This window comes from Lotus japonicus, chromosome 1 (genome assembly GCF_012489685.1).
Source record: "Lotus japonicus ecotype B-129 chromosome 1, LjGifu_v1.2".
Lineage (NCBI taxonomy): Eukaryota > Viridiplantae > Streptophyta > Magnoliopsida > Fabales > Fabaceae > Lotus > Lotus japonicus.
This window is the reverse complement of record NC_080041.1, coordinates 71,677,564-71,698,372: the sequence shown is the minus strand read 5'-3', so window position 1 is coordinate 71,698,372 and position 20,809 is coordinate 71,677,564. Positions and strand designations below refer to the sequence as shown.

Sequence of the window (20,809 nt, the reverse complement as noted above, 5' to 3'; positions counted from 1 at the left end):
ATGGTCACCAACACTCGGAAAACCAAACACGGTTTTGAGGCCAGAGACATATCACGAAACCTCTTCACCTTCAGGTTCTTTGCAGAGCAGGATCGTCAGAATATCCAACAGATGGGACCATGGAACTTCAACCACAACCTTATCATTATGAAAGAAATGAACCTAGATGAAAACCCTAAAGAGGTGGATTTGAGCCACACACTCTTCTGGGTCAAGGTGTATGACCTAACCATGAACCTCCGAACAGAGCAAATGGCGATGCGCATGGGTAAGTTCCTGGGGAAATACGTCTCTTGGGACGACAAGGACGAACAGAGGCTTGGGGGCTACCTCCATATCAGAACCTGGATCGATTTCTCCAAACCCTTGAAGAGGGGCACCATGATCCCGAGAGCAGGAAAGCCAGCACTTAAGGTCCTGTTCAAATACGAAAGATTGGCCGATTTTTTCTTTGGTTGTGGGTCTCTAGACCACGTCCTCCGATACTGCTATGATAAGGAAGATTCATGGGAAGAAGATAATGTTTCCAATCTTCCCTACGGACCATGGGTGAGAGCTTCACCCTTGAAGCCAGCAAACCAGTCAGTAATGAAACAGGAAGGAAGAACACCCCTAAGCAAAGATCCCTTTTCGACAAAGGGGACTCGTCCAAATCGGGAAGTACAAGTACCAGAGGAAGAGGTGATGCTGAATCTGAGGAAACTAGTGTGCCTTTAATGGGGCTCCCTGAGACGACAATCAATGTGGGGGACAAAGGGGAAACTTGCGCCCTGCAAGGAGAAAAGGTTCCACCTTTAGGGACCACAACAGTTATGACCCCACCAACCACCACACTTATGGTTGCTAGCTTAATGGAATCTTTGGGAAAGTTCACTCTACAACAAAAGGACTCCACTGATCCCAACCGAACGAAAGGAAAACTAATTACCCCTTCCATGAGTGGGAGACAAACACCCCCTAAACTGGCCCACCCCGACTCAAACTTTCACAGCCAGAGACAACCCTAAATGAGAACAGCACCTTACTAGTCCTAGAACCAGAGGAGGAAGATGAAAGCCCAACTATCCTCCATGACCAAACAATAACCTGCAACCTCAGAAAATGGAAAAGAAGAGCCTGTAGCCCATCCTCGCCCCCAGTTGACCTTCCAAAACAGCCTAGGGAACCAAAAAGGAAGGAATGTGCGGTTGATGCTACCTCACTCATGGACGTGGACACCACACCGGTCACCATGAAAATCTTGAGTTGGAATTGCCGCGGGCTTGGGACCCCGGGTGCAATTCGAGCTGTGCGACAACTCACCCAAGCTGAAGCTCCCACCATTGTCTTCCTCATTGAGACAAAAAAGAAAGCTACTGAAATTCAACGCCTTCGGCGCCTTGAAGGTTTTGACTATGTTTTTGCAGGTACTGGGAGCAGAAAAGTTGGAGGACTTGACCTCCACTGGAATCCAATCTGGATCTCTCCATCATCTCTTATTCACAAAATCGTATCCATTTCATTGTCCTATTGATCATGACAACCAAGTAGCCACCCTCACAGGTTTCTACGGCTTTCTAGAAAAATAACACAAATGGAAGTCCTGGCAGCTCTTAAGGAACCTCAAGCCCAATGACCAATCTCCACGGATGTGTTTTAGAGATTTCCATGAAATCACCTGCCAAGAGAAACGTGGTGGTTTACCTCTGACACCTCTACAACAAATGGATTTTCTCAACAACATTGATGCCTGCAACTTGCAGGACCTGGGCTACTCAAACCCAATCTTCACTTAGTCAAACAATAGACCGGTTCCAGACAACATTGAAAAAAGGTTGGATCAGGCTCTAGCCAACCCAGAGTGGCAACAATTGTGGAAATTCCTTTCGGTGTTCCACCGCTCTAGATTTGAATCTGACCATAGCCCCATCAGCATCCTCTGCTCTCTAAAAGCTAGAAAGAAAAGAAAGAAAACCAGACTATATAGATTCGAAGAGCTTTGGTTACAGGATGAGGACTGCGAGGAAGTTGTGGCTGCAGCGTGGAGCCACACCAGAGGCCCTGCAAATCGGAGGATCCTAGCCACAGGTGAAAACCTCAAAATCTGGGGTGAAAATAGATTTGGAAACCCATTCATACAGGTTGCCGCTCTAAAGGACAAGCTGAAAGCTCTCAACGACCATCTCCAAACTGAAGCCACGATCAAGGAATAAAAAAAAACTGAAAGTGAACTCCTCAAACATGAGGAGATATTCTGGAGCCAAAGATCAAGAGCTACCTGGCTTGCTCACGGAGATAGAAATACAACTTTTTTCACAGGAAGGCATCGCAACGGAAGTCCAGGAACACCATTGATGCCATAGAGGATGATCGGGGCAATAGGTTTGTAAAGGAAGAAGACATAACTGAAGTGATTAATGGCTACTTTGCAAACCTCTTCCAAGCAATCATTCCACATCTTCTCAACACTGATCCTATTTCCCTTGTGAGCGGAAGTTCACAGCTAGCCATGAGCTCATTCTGAACAACCCTTACATCTACGAGGAAGTTGTTGAGGCCCTCAAATGCATGCACCCGACCAAGGCTCCAGGAAATGGTACCCCTGCACTGTTCTACAAGAAATTCTGGAATATTGTGGGAGATGAAGTAACCAATTTAGTGCTCCAGATTCTCAATGGCCATAAAAGTCCAAGAGATATTAACCATACCCTCATTGTGTTGATCCCAAAAATTAAGAAGCCAACCCACATTAGCCACTACCGCCCCATAAGCCTATTCCATGTCCTTTTCAAGCTTGTCACTAAGGTCCTGGCCAACCGTTTGAAACTAATACTCCCTGACATTGTCTCTGAGAACCAAAGCGCCTTTGTGCCCAATCGCCTCATAATGGACAGTGCCCTAGTGGCCTTCAAATGTTTCCACCATATGAAGTGTAATAGGAGAACCTCGGGTAACATAGCACTAAAACTCGACATGTCGAAGGCTTACGACCGTGTCGAGTGGCATTTCTTGGAGCGCACGCTGACCTGTTTTGGTTTCCCCCAAGCTTGGATACTGGTTGTGATGAGTTGTGTCTCAATGGTAACCTTTTCAGTGATGGTCAACGGGAGTCCAGATAAACCCTTTTCCCCCCAAAGGGGCCTTAGACAAGGTGACCCTCTCTCATCATACCTGTTCATTCTTTGTGCGGAGAATTTTTCCACAATGTTACAACAAGTTGTTGTGTCAAAGTCCCGTAGAACTTATTGATGAAAAATTAAGCTACTGCTGAACTTATTTTAGTTAATCTCATGCTTTATTTATATATATATATATATATATATATATATATATATATATTTTGGTTGTGATTGTTTTTATAAGAGAAGTAACTGACATTATTGAGATAAAATTAGAACATTATAAGAGTCATGAGCGAGTGAAGCTTTAAGCTCAGAAGATTCTCCTATGTCCAAACATTTTCAGGATAAGAGATATTAAACAATTGGTTGGGATTATAAATAGATGTTTGATGTGGTACCTTAAGCTACATTAAAGTGTGGTACCCGAAATAATATGTACAAATAAAAAACATACATGTTGTAGTTGAGTCATTATTCATATATTTTGCATTAATATTTTCTTTTATAAATTTTAAATGTTAATATTATTATAATTAGTTGCTAAGTAATTCTTCATACAACTCTCAACCTTTCATCTCCTCTGTATCACCAAAACTGTTTCAAAGCAGTGGCGTTGGAATTGCACTACCGTTCTCTTCGTTCGCCGACCACGATATCCAAATGTCGTCAATAAGTTTCGATGGCAGAATTCTATTGCTCTCCGTTCATTAATTGACCATGATAATCTACTGAGTCACTCAATACAGATACTACACCCAAAATAATTTATGGGTACCCCAAAATTCACATTATAAATATTATGTTGATGTACTAATTGCTCTGAAAAGATATATGAAATATGTGTGCGCAACACCCTAGATAAACTTATAAGCTTGTTTTAAAATTGTTTCTATATATAAGTCACTTTACCTAATTTTTTAAGAGCAATAAAAGTAGTTATTAATAAAAAATTGTAATTGCTTGATTAACTTTCCAAAATCACCATATTTAAAACTTACAAGTTCAATAAATTCCTCCCTCTATTTTAATTATATTCTTAATTACTACTCTGTTCTAAATTAACTGTCTAGAAAGAAAAGAAACACACATTAAGGAGTATAATTAATTTTGTTAATAATTTTAGAAAAATATTATTTGTTTTTCTATTTTACCATATAATGTATTTTATTTTTCCTCATTTATTTTTCCCACAACGACATTACTTGGTAAAAAATCAACTAATTCTCTCTTGAAATTCTTAAGGGACAAAATTAATAAGAAATAGAAGAGTATCAATAATCTCTCTCTTCATGGTAACTTTTCAAAATCTTACTATCTATTTCATATTAACTACGAGATTCAATTTGGAAAGAAATATCTAATGCTTTCTAGATATACTTTTTTTGTTTTGCATGTCTGAGTAAATAAGAAACACACAAATTAAGAAAAGTAATTAGCAGTTAAAAAACGAATATTATTAGTTTTGCTGAATATTAGAAAAATATAACATGTTTTACCTTTTTTAACCTTTATTCATGATTATCTTTCATCATTTATTGTTGCACATTCTCTCTTCTGTTTGAAGTATTTAATTGTTATGTGAAGTGAAAATATCACAATTTATTGCAAAAATGTATTGAAAAGTTGTTTAATGTTTTCTTGAAATTGTAAGTAGACAGTCAAATAGGATAAAAAAATTCTTCAAAGTGACTTCTATTTAAAAAAAAGGCTTAAATATGTTTTTGTCCCTCTAAAATTAGGGTTTTTTGGGTTTAGGCCCTCTAAATTTTTTTTGTTAGTATACATACACCCTTATTTTGAAAATAATATGGAGAGATAAGCCCTTGCCATTAACTTTACCTAACGGACGCTAACTGATAAGTGTCATTTTTACGTATATTTCAATATCATTTTAAGCACTTATTTGACTTGTATGCTTGCATTATTGATCATTTTATCCCTCAAAAGAGTTAATATAGCACGTATTTTGTTTTAGCATAAAAATAATGAAAATATCATTAATTTCATGTTCTAACTTGGAGTTTTGATGTAGGGAAGAAATTCAAGGAAGAGCCAAGTTTGAATGAAGAAAATGAAGATTTGAAGGTTTGATGCTTAGCAACAGGAAATGGTGCTTAGCACCATTTTGGCAAAAAGACCATGGCGCTTAGCGCCAATAAGTGGCGCTTAACACCAAAGGCGGTGGAGAAAACCCAAGGGGGAAGTAACAGGGGCGCTTAGCACCAGAAAATGGCGCTTAGCACCATTCTGACGGATTCAACTTTTATTTAAGGGCCAGAACACGTTTTTGTGGGTATCTCTCCATTTCCTCTTCGAATTTCTCCCATTTTTGCAGCAAAACAGAGCTAGGGAGTTGGGCTTCATGGAGGAGAGGTCCCTGGGTCTAGGATTGACGAATTGAAGCTCCGGAGCATGGCGGCGACCGCCGAAGACCGTGACAACCTCTCGGAGGCGATGGAAATCTTGGGAAAGCTTCTATCGCCGTGGATCCTTCGCCGTTCTTCTGGGTTTCATCTCTTCTTCCTTATCCCTTGTATATGTTGTTTCTATTTTTGTATTTAGCTTCTTGAAACTTGATTCTTTGATTTGTTCTAAACTCATTCATTGATGTAAATGGAAATATTTCATGTATGGTGTTTCTTTCTATGCTTCATGTTTCTAACCTATCAATTGATAATCAAAAGAGCTCCACTAATTTATAAATAGATCGGAAGGTTGATATGAATTAGTGCATGCGTAGTTCAGTGAAGGTAGACCGCCTATGTCTTAGGTCAGAATTTGTGTGTTAAAGTTTTACTTTCTTCGCTTCAAGTATTGATTGGTTTGTGTTAGATTCCTATGGACTAGCATGAGATCGGGAGATAATTGCGGGTCCGGTTCAAGAGAGAAATCACTCAGTGAACTAGTTGTCTTAGGGTGAGAATATCTTGGGTAGGAGCAATAGTGGATTTACACGTGACAGGTGGGGTTCTGAGTTCTAACAAGAGTTTCCGGGGTGATAATGTTGATTTGCAAGCCTAGGGTACCTTGTTCTAGGAAAAATTGGTCATTGAGAATGTCTTTGAGAGAGAATTCGAGTTGTATTGTTCCTTTTGGGCTTTCTAGATGGTAAGGGATTACGTCCAAGAATTCCAATTGATAGATTCACCTAGGCTAGGGATAGTTAGGTGGATAACTCTCGGCATCGTAAGTGAAATGAACCATTGCAAAAGTGTTTGAGTTGAAAGCAATTAGAGGATTAGGGGAATGCATTCTAAATACGTTTTCTTCTTTGTTACCTCAGTAAATCGTCTTTTACTGTTTTCTTTTATATTCAAAAACCACAAAAACAATTTATCAAGCATCTTTTTATCTGCTCAGATCAATATTTAACTAGGGGAACTGATGTTCACACAATCCTTGAGGACGATAAACTCGTATCTGCTTTACTATGATTGAATCATAAAGGTTTAGCCAAAAGCAGTACAAACAATGAGGAAAAAACCTTTATCACTAACGTGACATATTTTAGAGGGACATAAACTAAGTAACTACAATTGTAGAGGGACCTAAGCTAAAGAACCATGATTTTAGAGGGACCTAAAACTCAATTTTTATCATGTCTTACGTCCCTCTAATAAAATTATGATTCTTTAGTTTAGGTTCCTCTAAACGATGTAAGGTGACATTAGGGGCTGAAACCTCAGTATTATTTTGCATTTAGGGGTGTATACCAACAACAAAATATATTTTGAAAGGTCTAAATCAAAAGACCCTAATTTTAGAGGGACCAAAAACATATTTAAGCCTAAAAAAATCATAAAATGTTAAGGAACAGAGTAATAAATAATTAATAAGTTTGGTGATTTGAGATCCTGTGTGTAGTTTGTACTGTGTTAAGTAACTGGATTTGGGTTATTAATAAAAAAATTAATATGGTGTCATAAATTTAAATATATTTATGACTAATATACCTAAAAATATCATGTGATCTGAGCTGTGTGCACCCAGAGACTAACTCCAACCATTAAACTTTTGTGATGGAGGGGAAGTAGAAAATGATAGAAGGCAACCTTCTCTGCCCAAGTCCCTATCTGTCAATTTAGCAAGCTAATTTGTTGTTATCCTAATTGTGGCTATTTTCGTCGTATGTAATTTTAAATATTATGTTCTTATGTCTAACAAAATGGAGGAAAGGATAATTACTCTAAAATAGTATTGATGTTAAGATTGGATTATCTAACGATGGTTATTTAGTTGGCCAACAATTATAATTAGCTCAATAGTGCACATACTGACACCATAAATAATCATTTACAACTTATCTCAAGCTAAAATATACAAGTTGACTCAGCTATAAAATCCACAATCTTAGGATTAAAGAGGAAAAATACTCTAACTCTGCAGCCATATAAGGTACTATATATAACCTATCTAGCTAAAATACTCCAACAAGTACATGTTTTAAGAGCATCTCCAATGCTTGCTTTGCTTATAATGAGTTCTTATTTTAAGAACACTAGTATTTTTTACCCGCGCGTTACACGGGAAATATGTCTATTGTATTTGATACATTAATTAATACTTTGATTATTAAAAATATATTAAACAACGAATGAAATAGAAAAGTCAGAATTGATGAGTAAAGTGGAGATAAAGACTTCTCTTCTAAGCCTGATTGAGACCAAGAGAAACTCGTTTCACATTCTTCATAAATATGAAGACGATAACACAAATCATAGATATAAGGAATTATCAACATATTAATGTGATAGTAGCACAAATCAGAATTGTGTAAGATATATCATAAAGTATAACATTATTGTGTTTATTCCAACTAAGTAGGGATGACAATGGGTAGGTACTATAGTACCATCTCCACACCCGCGTTTTAAAAAATTACATGTACTCGTCTCCATACTCACGTGAGTAGCAACTGGAAGCTCCCCACATTTAGACAATTCAATGTCATTACAGGAAGCTATCCATTTTTGCCAAAATCTAAATCTATGGATGACAATGGGTCTTAAAATCATAGGGTACCCGCAAAAAATATCCACTATGGGTATGATAAAAATCGTTAAATTGGTATGAGGTTGAGTACAGATAATTACCCGCAAAAAATAGTGGGTATGGGTGCGGGTATGGGCACTATAGTACCCAACCGACCCATATCCGCACACATATGTTATTATTATTATTATTATTATTATTATTATTATTATTATTATTATTATTATTATTATTATTATTATTATTTTTGAATATATTAAAAAATTAACTTAAGCTATAGCTTTCAAACTCACTCTTTCTTTTTAAAAAAAAGTTTGGGATATATTAATTAATACTCTAAAAATAAATAATAAATAAATTAAGATAAAATTAAGAAATAAACCACCTAAATCCTAATCAAATCTAAAATTTAAAAATGTATTTTTTTTACTCTAAAAATAAATCAAAAATAAATTAAGATAAAATCAAGAAATATACAATATAAATCCTAATCAAATCTAAAATTTAAAATGTATTTTTTTTATGAGAATTAATCTAAGAATGACACGTGTTATTTTTTTTCTTCCAATTAGTGAATATTCTGCACCCTAGAAGATTTTCTTTTCCTCAATCCTTTTGCTTTTGATTAAGAAGAGAAAAGCAGGAATCCTTGAAGCATATGACATCTTACAATTAGTTGAAGAACAAAATCAATTCATGAAGAAGATTGAAACAGAAACCCAAAATGAAGTCTTGAAGAATAAAATACCCTCCTTCACCAATTTGAAAGGACTGTGGTGAAAGAATTGTATTTAGTGTATTTGTGAATCTTGGGGTGGAACCCTTGTGAAACAAAAAATCAAAGGCACATTTCAGTCAAGAGAAACAAAAAATGGTGTATTGCCTCATATGTGCGCACCCCAACAAATTATCTATATATGTGAGAAAAAAACAAAATAATTCTCCCACCCAAAATAATTGTGGTTACTTCACCAATAAACTTATACTAACAATCAATTTAGATAAAAACTACCAAGTCTAGCAAATCACAATAAAAACTCATAAAATCCTGAATTAATTAAAAATCTGAAAATTTAAGAAAAATTAATTAATATACTCTAAAAGTAAATCTAAAAAAAAATAAAGTATTTTCTGGATTTAAAATAAAATAAATAATAAGATAAATTAAAATAAAATTAAGAAATAAACAACCTAAATCCCAATCAAATCTAATATTAAAAAAGGTATTAAATAAAGATACATAAAAACTAACAAAATCTAGCAAATCACAATAAAAACTCATGAAATCCCGAATTAATAAAAAATTCGAAAATTCAATAAAAATTAATCAATATATTCTAAAAATAAATTTAAAATAAATTAAAAGACCAAATCTTATCTTTTAAAATAATATCAATCAATTATTTTAGAATATATAAAATTAAAACATATATCAATTGAAAATTATATCTTCTAAAATAATATCAATTAATTAGGTTAGAATATATAAAATTAAAACATATATCAATTGAAAATTATATCCTCTAACAAATTGACACGTGGAATAATTTTTATGAGAATTAATCTGGTGCTGACACGTCACTAAGAATTAATCTGGTGCTGACACGTCACTATGGAAGTTCTTCTTTTCTAATATATATTGATATTGATATTTTAAATTATAAAAAATTTAAGATACTAAGAAGGTAAGAATAATCATAATAAAGATGTAGATATTTAAATAGCATAAATTCAGACACTCAATTCTAGTGTTTTGTAAAGTTTTGCATATATGAGTTATAACTGAATTTTGTTTGCGAAGATGTATACCCGTGTTACATAAAAGATATTGCTTTTGTGTTTTAGATATGTAACAATACATAAATATATAATTATTGTTTACATTATTAAAAGTACACTTAAGTTATGTAAAAATGTTTTTTTTTTCACTCGTACAAATTTTCATTTTTCATGTAAAATGTTCCTTCCCGTGAGATCTCGTAACTCAAATATGTTAGCACTAATAGACTTATAGTATATATGCATTAATATTTTTTATTCCTCATACGATTCTTACTATCAAATTATTATAGTTATATACAGATATAAATATAATTACTCTTAACTTTTCTTTACCTAATCTGAACGATTCAACTTTTAACTATTCTTCTTCTTCCACCTCTTCCCTCTAATAGTATTGGATGACTCCAAGCTCTAAAACTCACTAATTAATATTCGACACTTCATTAGTGAATCATCAAATATATTCCATAAGTATTAATTGGATATGACATCATACCATCTAAAAATTCACATTTCACCTACTTCTTTGATCCCCTTGAAGTGCTACTGCATGAGATGCTTTTTAAGAAATGTTAGGACGTTAAAAAAAATGTCAGGATTTTTTAAAAATGTTGAGTTAATTATTCCATTAAAAATAATTGGGTTATAGTATTATTTTAAAATAGGGTTCTGTTATGTGTGCGTGTGTAATCCCTTTACCAAATCTACAAATATATTAATTAATTATTGAACCAATATATTATAGAAATCATTTTTTAGGGAGTTAAATAAGATTTTTTTGAAAGATGAGTAAAAAAAGATTACTGTCTAATTAAATAGTGCAAAGTAGTAGTATATTATTAACCCAGAAAAAACTCGCTTAAATCTGAATGTTATTAATGTTCTTTTCGTTTCCCAGTTCTAGTAGTTGTGTTATCTTTCTCTTCTTTTCTAGTTGTATTGTCTTTGTTTTCTTTGTATTTGCTAGTGATGGGCTTTTGCTGCTTGTACGGTGCTTTGGGTGGTTTTAACCACTCATGCTTTATTATTAATATATAACTTGTTTATTCTCAAAAAAAATCTGAATGGCATTTATTATGATATTTATTCCCGTAAAAAAAATACTCGCATTTCGCAACAATAATTTTAAATAAGAATTTAATGTATGATAAATGGAAACAATATAGAATCAACCGCAGTCCGCAACTAATGAGAAATTCTGCCAAGTTCACCTAGCAACCATCAAATCTCTGCGTGTCCATGATAGTTTTGTGGACCCTTAGCATCAGATCATCTCCCTTTTCCTAGAATTAACATTAAATAAAAATAAGATGAATTAAGAAAAAATCAAGAAATAAACAACTTAAATACTAATCAAATCTAAAATTAAAAAATGTACTAATTAAAGATAGATAAAAACTGTCAAAATCTAGCAAATCACAATAAAAACTCATAAAATTATGAATTAAATAAAAATCCGAAAATTCAATAAAAATACCATAAAAATCAATTGATACTCTAAAAATACATCAAAAATAAAATAAAATACCCAAGATAAAATCAAGAAATAAACAACCTAAATCTCTAATCATATATAAAATTTAAAAATGTACTAATTAAAGATAGATAAAAACTACCAAAATCTAGCAAATCACAATAAAAACTCATAAAATCCTGAATTAAATAAAAATTCGAAAATTCAATAAAATGCCATAAAAATTAATTAATCCTTTGTTTTTCAATATTAAATCTGCATGAAGATTTTTTTCTAGAATGTTTTGCCACCTGACACCCCCATATCATCCCAAAAATATATATACAAATTTTGTTTTTCTTGACATTGAATAAATATTTTTATTACATATTTTTTAAAACACTATTAAATCTGCATTAAAATTTTTTTCTTAACTTTGAAATACATATTTTTTAAAACACTATTAAATCTGCATTTAATTTTTTTTTCTAAACTTTGAAATACATGTTTTTACATATATTTAAAAAAACAACATTCACGTTACATTTTGCTTTTTAATATTTGGGAATATTTTATTTATATTTAAATATCATAACCTATTAAATGTGATCAATTTTTTTTGTAGGAAATATTTGTCATTTATAGTGAAAAAACTCAACTGCTAATTTTATGGAGATTTAAAATTGATTCATCTCATAGTAATAAATAACATTAAATATATTAATATAAAGATGAAATTAAAAAAATTTAATCATTCAAAATTATTTGTAGGTAAAATATTATATCTTACTTAAACTTTAAAAATATAAATGGGAGAATATAAAATTATGAATTAGACATTTAATTAAAGTAAACTATTTTTCAATTTGAACAATCATGCATGATTGAGGTCATTTATTTACCATTTTTTTCTTCAAATTGTTGGGCGTTTGGTTTAAAATGCAGGCTATTTTTCCTCTGCCCTTGGCACTTGGTTCTTTCCAGTAGCGGCATGGATTTCACATCGGTGAAAATTATGGAAAATGCTAATTTGTATGAATGTTATGCAAACGAATATCTATCATTGGTTAAAATTTCCTTATCATGCGGCATTCATTCTTATTTTCCTGCAAAAGCTAATTTTAATTGATGGAAATTAAAATTCACGTGTTTCTCCCAAAAAAAAGTGAATCTGGATATACAATAGAAATTTTCAAATAGTCTTATTATATAATTGCAAAAGAAAAAAAAAACATTGACAGTGAATATAAGAAAGAAAACAACTATAACTGTACCGTTGCATGTGGTATAAGATCAGAAATAACAAACCTTTGAACCAAAGACATTTTTGAAGAAGATTGATGAAGAAAAAAATATATAGAACATTGTGCATTAGAAAAAAAGAAGAAAAAAAAATCTCAATTGTAAAGATGAAGGTATATAAGGAACAAACCTTTGGTATGACCCTTTTTTTTTCTTCCTCACACTGTATATTGCACACTTCAGTGCTTGACACAATTTATAGCACTCTTATAAAAAAAATTGATATCGTGGTCAATCTATAAAAAAATTGTCTTAAATTACTATAATTAAATTATATGTACACAATTTATAGCATCATAATAAAAAACATTAAAACTCATTGTCAATTTAAAATATTTTATCTTAAATTACTATAATTAAAGAGATGAGAAGTTTATTTTGATACAAAATCATGTTCATCTATTATCTATATCTAAAAAAATACTCCCTCCGTTCCTTTTTATTTGTCTTTCTAGCACAATTTTTTTGTTTCCTTTTATTTGTCATTTGGTGATTTAAGGTTACATTGTACCAATTATACCCCTAACACAATCTCATTTATTCCATTCAAAGTTTAGTAGTGGAAAATTGAATTTAATGAGCTTCCTGAAAACTGTGTTGTCTTTCTTGCTTCAAAATTTCATTGTCCAATCTGATTTTAGCTTTAATTATTCTATATGACTATTCAACTTGACTATAAATACATACTCCAATGTTACTTTGCGGTTAATTATGGAGTACATTTCATATAATCACATCATAAAATTGCATGATACTTAGTGGTTCAAAAAAAACTGCAGTAGAATTTGATTGAATGGAAACTGGCCTTTGAATTTAAAAAATAAATGAATTCAAATAATTAAGTTTTGATTAAATTGGAATTCGAAGGAATTGGAGTGAAATGTACACGTCCTTTCTTGGAGGGAATTGGAGTGCTGGAGTATAATTGTATAAACCTTCTGCGTTTCCTTTTTTTTTTGAAGTCTTTTAGTCTTTCTTTGAGGAGTGCATGAGACAATGTAAGATTAATGTTGTTGAAAACTGAAATAGTTTAATGATATGAGAGAGAGTGTTGGGAAATTAATTATTGGAGAGAGAAATTCTATGAATGAAGATAAAGTAAATAGTGAATTGAATTAGGGTAAAATGGGAAAATTAGCTCTAAAAGTGCAATACCTTGGTGGAAGAGCTTTGTGCTAGAAAGACAAATAAAAAGGAACGGAGGGAGTATTCTTTTAGTATAATGAGATCATTGCGGAAAATACCCAAAGGAATAAAAAATAAAAAAACTCCAATTATTTTTAATATTTTCGAATATGTGATATTTTTATGTATCATATTTTTCTATTTTGTGATTTCTGAATATGTGTTTTATTTTTAATATTTGAAATAATTTATTTTTGATTTTGTCATTTTTGAATAAGTGTTTCAATTTTAATCTTTAAAATTATTTATTTTCAATTTTGTGATTTTTAAAAAGGAAAATTATTTAATCAAAATAGCTGCATACATAAATTTCATGTTATCTACATCCAAGATCTCAAGTAGATATGTTAAAAGTTTAAAAAATAATAATATTGATGATGATTCGAAAACCCTTTTTATTATATTGATGATTAGTTCCTTATTAAATTGTTTTGAAATATATTGATGATGATTCAAAACTTCTTTTTATTATATTGATGTTCACGCACATCAATGGTGAATTATTTCGTGGTTACTATTTTTTTATCAAATATTGTTAATTTTTTTATTGTTATAATACATTAGAAAATAAGTTAAGTAGTAAATATAGATTTCATTTACTGTAGCTTAACCTATATTCCATGAAACTTTTATTTAGTCCATCAAATATAAATGATATTCTAAAGGTTTATTATATTTGAGTCATTTTTATAATTTTCAAATATAAAATTCTCATATTTATAATTTTTTCTTTCAATAAAAATACCATAAAAATTAATTAATGCTCTAAAAAAATAAGAAATAAATTAAGATTAAATCAAGAAATAAACAACCTAAATCCTAATCAAATCTAAAATTTAAAAATAATTTTTTTATGAGAATTAACCTGAGAATGACACGTGGAATTTTTTTAATGAGAATTAACGCGAAGGGAGAAATAGAGAAAATTGTGTGAGAATTTTGGAGATAGAGAACGTATGAAGGTCTTTTTGCTCTTCTAACCCTTTTTATTTTCTAATATAGATTGATATTGATACTCTATATAAAAAACAATATTTTTTAGGAAGATTTTTCTAACAGAAACTATCTAACAAAGATACATAAAAACAAACAAACTAAATCCTAATCAAATCTAAAATTAAAAAAGGTACTAAATAAATATAGATAAAAACTATCAAAATCTAGCAAATCACAATAAAAACTCATAAAATTCTGAATTAATTAAAAATCCGAAAATTCAATAAAAATACCATAAAAATTAATTAATGCTCTAAAAATAAATTAAGATTAAATCAAGAAATAAACAACCTAAATCCTAATCAAATCTAAAATTTAATGTGGCAAATACGGCCAAGGTGGAAAAGTTGATGTGTAAATTATTAAATGATAATTAATAGGTGGAAAAGCTGACGTGTAAATAATTAAGTGAGAATTAATCTCGGAGCGACACGTCACTAACTTGGCTTGTGAGAGCGACACGTCATGCTAGAAGTTGTTCTTTTCTAATATATATAGATAGATATTGATATTGATATTGATATTGATATTGATATTGATGATTGATTAATTGCTTAATTTTAGAGGGTACTTACATAGTTGTTGATTTTTTAAATTTAAGAACATAGTTGTAAGATTAATTAGTTCAAAAGTAATATAAGAACTTAAATTATAGTAAAATTTAATTTACATAAGTTGCTTTTGAGTGTTGTGGGGTTTGAGACCATTAAAAATTCACATATTCCATATACTTGAAATTTAAGTCAATTTCAAATCTCAACAAAAATTATGTTTGGTGTTTACTTACATCATAAACTGTGCTGCAAAATCTACTGGCAAAGCTGGTGAACCGCGTTTCTCTCAACGCAACGCACGTTTCGCCCCTCTAACGCCCATCCAAACAGGCCCTTAGTGTTCAAATAGGACAACGTAGTTTGGTACTATATTTCAATATTGTGGATGAAAGTCAACTGTTGGCTAAACCGCTAAAGTATGCATAAGATAAGTTATGATGTACTACTATAGTAATAAAATAATAATGCGGTTAGCATATGCTTAATTACTTAGTTAACCTGTATTAATCAATGTGGTTGGTGTGTCAGTGTGTATCTTTTTCTCCCTTTTAATTATGTAACCTGAGTCTTCAGTGTCCTTTTGGTCTAATACGTGTTTTTCCATTCAGTAAAAGGAACGGTGTTTCAAATCAAAACCGTGTTGATCACATTTCACTAGGAGGGCCAAGTGACGCGCCTACACTACTATTTTATGAGCACAATTTACACATAATATTTAAATATAAATTCCACTAGCACATTATTTTGATACTACTATATTTTTTTCATACAATTTTTATTATTAATTCTTACGTAACCACACTAAGCCGCTTTGGCCCCTTCAAACTCATGAAACAATTGAATTAGTTATTAGCCTTGGACTTTCAACTTGCCTCCTATTTGGAAAACATAATTTAGACTTGACTTTCAAATATGATTTAATCAAATAGTAAGAACTTGACATGGACCAAGTGAAAATTAATTGCTTCCCAAGAGCTGTGGACGTTGTATAAATGTGAATATGCTGCTATAGAATTTGTTTTTTTTTAATTCTAAGGCTTTAATTATTTCCCTTTTCTAGCTATACACATTCTTTATTTCCCTCTCCAAGCAAATGATCATTTCGCAAAGTTTTAGTATCTCTGTTCACCATTCTTTTCAAACCAAAACATGAAGTTGATTATCAGTCTTATTCCCTCAAATCAATTTATTTAACTCTCACTTCACAATCACATAACGAAGCAAAGTTTGGTCGGAGCCGCAACCGAAGCTGGACCTGTGTTGAAAAATTCGGTAGAGTGCCACAAATTAAGAAGAAAGACAATGGGCCCATTTAACTCCACTTCTAAAAAATAATTTTAAAGTTGAATCAAATAGTTAATTTTATTTTAAAATATTTTAAAAATTGAGTGTTAAACTATGTTTGTTTAATATATTGATGTAAAGATTACCAACAACGTGTTGGTCTAGTGGTAAGGAAGTTTGACCCCATAAGAATGAGAATACAAGTTTAAAAGTTACTAGAAAGATATATAATTGGACTCCTTAACCATCGAGTAGTCCAGAGTTCAATCTCTTGGCAGCGCATGTGGAAACATTTTTTGCAAAATACCTACCTACTTAACGTGATCTCCAAGTTTCGAGGGGTTAGTTTTATGGCTATCAGTTATAGATGCCTTGGGGAAAAAATTAATTTGTTACCTATGTAACTTTAGTGTAATCTCCAAGTTACGAGGGTTAGTTTTATGTTATCAGTTATAGATGTCTTGGGGAAAAATTAATTTGTTACTTATGTAACTTTAGTTTTTAACGTCAAAAAAAAACTTTAGTTTTAAAAAATACTAATTAATCAAAATTTAGTTAATTTTATAACATAAACCCATTTATAAAATGTGAAAACTAAATCTTGATAAATTAATTAATTTTTTAGAATAAATATAATTTTGAATTAATTTTTTCGCTTATGATATTTACTGTTATTTATATCATCATGATTCAAATCGGTCTCAAACACATGATTGAATAATAATCTATTATGTTCTTATCATATCCTACTCATATTCAATTCTCTCTTATCTCATAAAAACCAAGGTTTAAAAAGCATATTTTAAAAATTTATCACATGGTAAATTAGTGTAAAACTAGTTCATAGTAATACTCAAACTCTAAATTAAAACTATTTGACCATTCATTAAAGTCATCGATTTTTTTTTCCAATCTCTATTATGGCCTATCTCTTAATTTATTAATCCTTTCAATTTACTCAGCGTGTGAGAGTTTTTTGTAAGAAAATAATAAAAAGCAAGAAAAACGAGTTCCTCTCACAACGTGAAAAACAAGGCCTTAGGAAAGTCTCAAGTACTACCCCATATAAAACGAGCTCACACATCATGCCACACAACAAGAAAAAGTAATCTCTCAAATCTCAATCCCCTATCTTTTCTCTCCATTTCACCTCTATCCAATTTTTTCCCTTTCCCTCTACCCAACCAACAACAAGCACCGTCAATTTGACAAACCTTGGACTCACTCTCCCAATTAACAATTCCTCAAATTCCAAATTGCATTCAACCTTTCATTGCAATCCCCACCACACTTACTTCATTCATTCAACTTCTAATTCACACACACACATACACATACATACATACACATACACACACGCATCTTCATTCATTCCTCACCGTTCCTTCTTTTTATTGGCTCTTCTAAACTCTCTTATCCCTTCCCATCATCCACCAAATACAAACCTCAACCACCACCACCACCGTCACCGCCACCAAACGCCGTCGTTTCATCACCCAATCCGACCCATATCCCTTCCCCTCCATCTTCCTCCGTTTTTCCACCAAAGTTTCTCTCTTTAGCTCCTTCTAACAAAACCCTTTTGCCCTTTTTACCTGCAAATTCCTCTACACCTTTCAAAATTTGCTTTTTCTGTTTGTTTTTTTGGTTATGGCGTTGCCTCAGCCTATTCACGATGTGTTGGAGAATCCTGCAATCTTGGGCGCGTGTACAGCGGTGGCGGTGTTTTTCAGCCCTGTGTGGGTGGCGTTTTTCTTCGGCGTGGTGGTTGGGTGGTTCTGGAAACCCAAATGGGCTAGCTTGGGGAAGCAGAAATTGACCACTTCGCTTGCTAAGTCCTTGGATTTCGCTTCACCATCCTCGGCTTCGCCGTCAAGCTCTGTATTCTCGCCCATGAAGAGCTATTTCTCCTCGCCTTGTCTCAATTCTTTCACAATGCAAGCTCCAAACCCAGAATCTCTGGCGTTGAATAAAGATGTGAATAGTAAGAAGGGTTCTTCGTCTTCTTCGCCGATGAAATGTGATGCTCCCAGAAGGTAATTTTGATTGCTATTCTGTTTTTGAGTTTTGCTTTGATGTCAATTTTCTTTTAAGGTATTAGGGAGATTGTTCTAATTAGCTTACAGGATTTAGATGATGAATAGTTATTAATCTGTTTAATCAAAATTCAATTAGTCTAGAAATCATATAGGATGGTTGTTTATCAATTGGAAATGGAAGTTGGAGAGATACTAAAATTGGATATGTTGTCATGTGATTTGTGGCCTGTTATTGCTGTTTGCATCCTTGTGATTGATGACTTTGAAGTTTGGATATTTGGTTGTATAAATGGATTTTTATACTATCATGGGGATGAAAGGGATATTAAATTTCTCACTTTGTTTTGCTGTGATGTTTACTCAATTTCAGTGAAGAAACTTCTGATTCTGTTACAACGGAGGATTTGAACCACCTGTGCCAGCTTGTGGAGGAGAAAGATGGAGGTCTCCCTTGGATACAGATGATGGATCGTTCTACGCCGACTATGGGCTACAAGGCATGGCGGAGGGAACCTAAGGTATACAATAGAAGATTGATATCACTATGCTTTATTCTGTTTTACGTATTTAAGTTTCTTATTAGTATCTTGTTACTATGTTAGGATGGTCCTCCTCAATACCGAAGCAGTACTATATTTGAGGATGCAACTCCTGAGATGGTGAGAGACTTGTTCTGGGATGATCAATTCCGACCTAAATGGGATGATTTGCTTACAAACTCGACAACCCTTGAAGAGTGTCCTACGACAGGAACCATGAAAGTGCAATGGATTCGGAAGGTACAAAATCTCTTGATTGATCAATTCTAAGTGTAATCATTGTTGTTGATGTATTTGGTTTGATGTGCTTATGGCTGCTTATTGTCTCTCTACAGTTTCCCTTCTTCTGTAAAGACAGAGAATATATTATTGGTAGAAGAATATGGGAATGTGGGAGGTCATACTATTGTGTGACAAAGGTATGAGACGAAAGTTTGTTTTTTCTGCTGGAATATTTAAAGATATTCCTTGATGATATATTACTATTATATATTTAGTTACATTGTTATTCTAACCCTCGTTTTTGTTTCCTTCTTCAGGGAATAGATTGTCCTTCAATGCCAAAACGAGACAAACCTAGACGGGTTGATGTGTACTACTCTAGTTGGTGCATTCGAGCAGGTTTATTTCCATAACCTTCTCATTGAATTAGTCCTTTGATTTGTGTATTAGATCAATTTTAGGAGTTGTCTAACCCACCATTCAAACTAGCCTTTACTTCTGAACTAGACTTCTTATGACTGATATACGGTTCTTCTTGTGACAGTGGAATCAAACCGAGGCAATGGACAGCTAACTGCCTGTGAAGTTTTACTCTTCCACCACGAGGAAATGGGTATTCCCTGGGAAATTGCAAAGCTTGGAGTACGAAAAGGGATGTGGGGAATGGTCCAGAAGATTGAGCCTGGTTTGAGAGCCTATCAAGAGGCAAGAGCTGCTGGTGCTCCACTCTCTCGTGCAGCATTCATGGCTCAGGTCAACACAAAAATTAGCCCTGACTACTTGCAATCCATTGGAACCACTGAGAATTCATCAGAGACTGAAAATGCGGTCGCCACGGACAAACCACAGGGCGTGAACATACCCAAGATGCTAGTCATTGGGGGTGCTGTTGCTCTTGCTTGTAGTCTGGACCGGGGACTGGTGACCAAGTATGTTATATTTGGAGTTGCTAGAAGATTTGCTAATTTAGGCAAAAGATAGTGAACCAATCTTATCTTGAATGCCATTGTTTTGGTCTGGATGATCAATGTTATCCATCATAGCTGCTTAATGTTAGGTTCCTTTTTAGATAAATCGTTTATAGTTAAAAAAGTAAAATCCAAGGGAAATGAGAAAGTCTCGGCTTGTTTGTTGGGGCGGGAAATAATTTGAGAAATTTTTTTGTTCCATGAGTTGGTCAAAGAGTTATAGTTGTACAAACTCAGTAAGAATAAGAAAGTCTATTTTCAGTTCCATCTATTTTATCTTTATTTATCTGTTATTGTTTCTGTAAAGTGTAAATACATTTATGCTATATTTGCAATGATCTATTAAGTGTTTACGTTGGCACCAATTTTGGATTTTATCTTGCAATGTAACT

At 32.6% G+C, this 20,809-nt stretch overlaps 2 protein-coding genes across 2 annotated transcripts; both read left to right on the top strand.

Moving 5' to 3' along the window:
- On the top strand, positions 1-717 carry LOC130744787 (uncharacterized). The gene has a single exon (XM_057596943.1). It carries the CDS (start codon positions 1-3, stop codon positions 715-717), a length of 717 nt encoding a protein of 238 aa, XP_057452926.1.
- A 17,032-nt stretch (positions 718-17,749) lies between these two features.
- On the top strand, positions 17,750-20,682 carry LOC130746155 (uncharacterized). The gene is made up of 6 exons (XM_057598705.1): positions 17,750-18,685; positions 19,059-19,206; positions 19,291-19,467; positions 19,563-19,646; positions 19,767-19,848; positions 19,994-20,682. Exons 1-6 carry the CDS (start codon positions 18,300-18,302, stop codon positions 20,428-20,430), a joined length of 1,314 nt encoding a protein of 437 aa, XP_057454688.1. The 5' UTR covers positions 17,750-18,299; the 3' UTR covers positions 20,431-20,682.
- Positions 20,683-20,809: the final 127 nt, after the last annotated feature.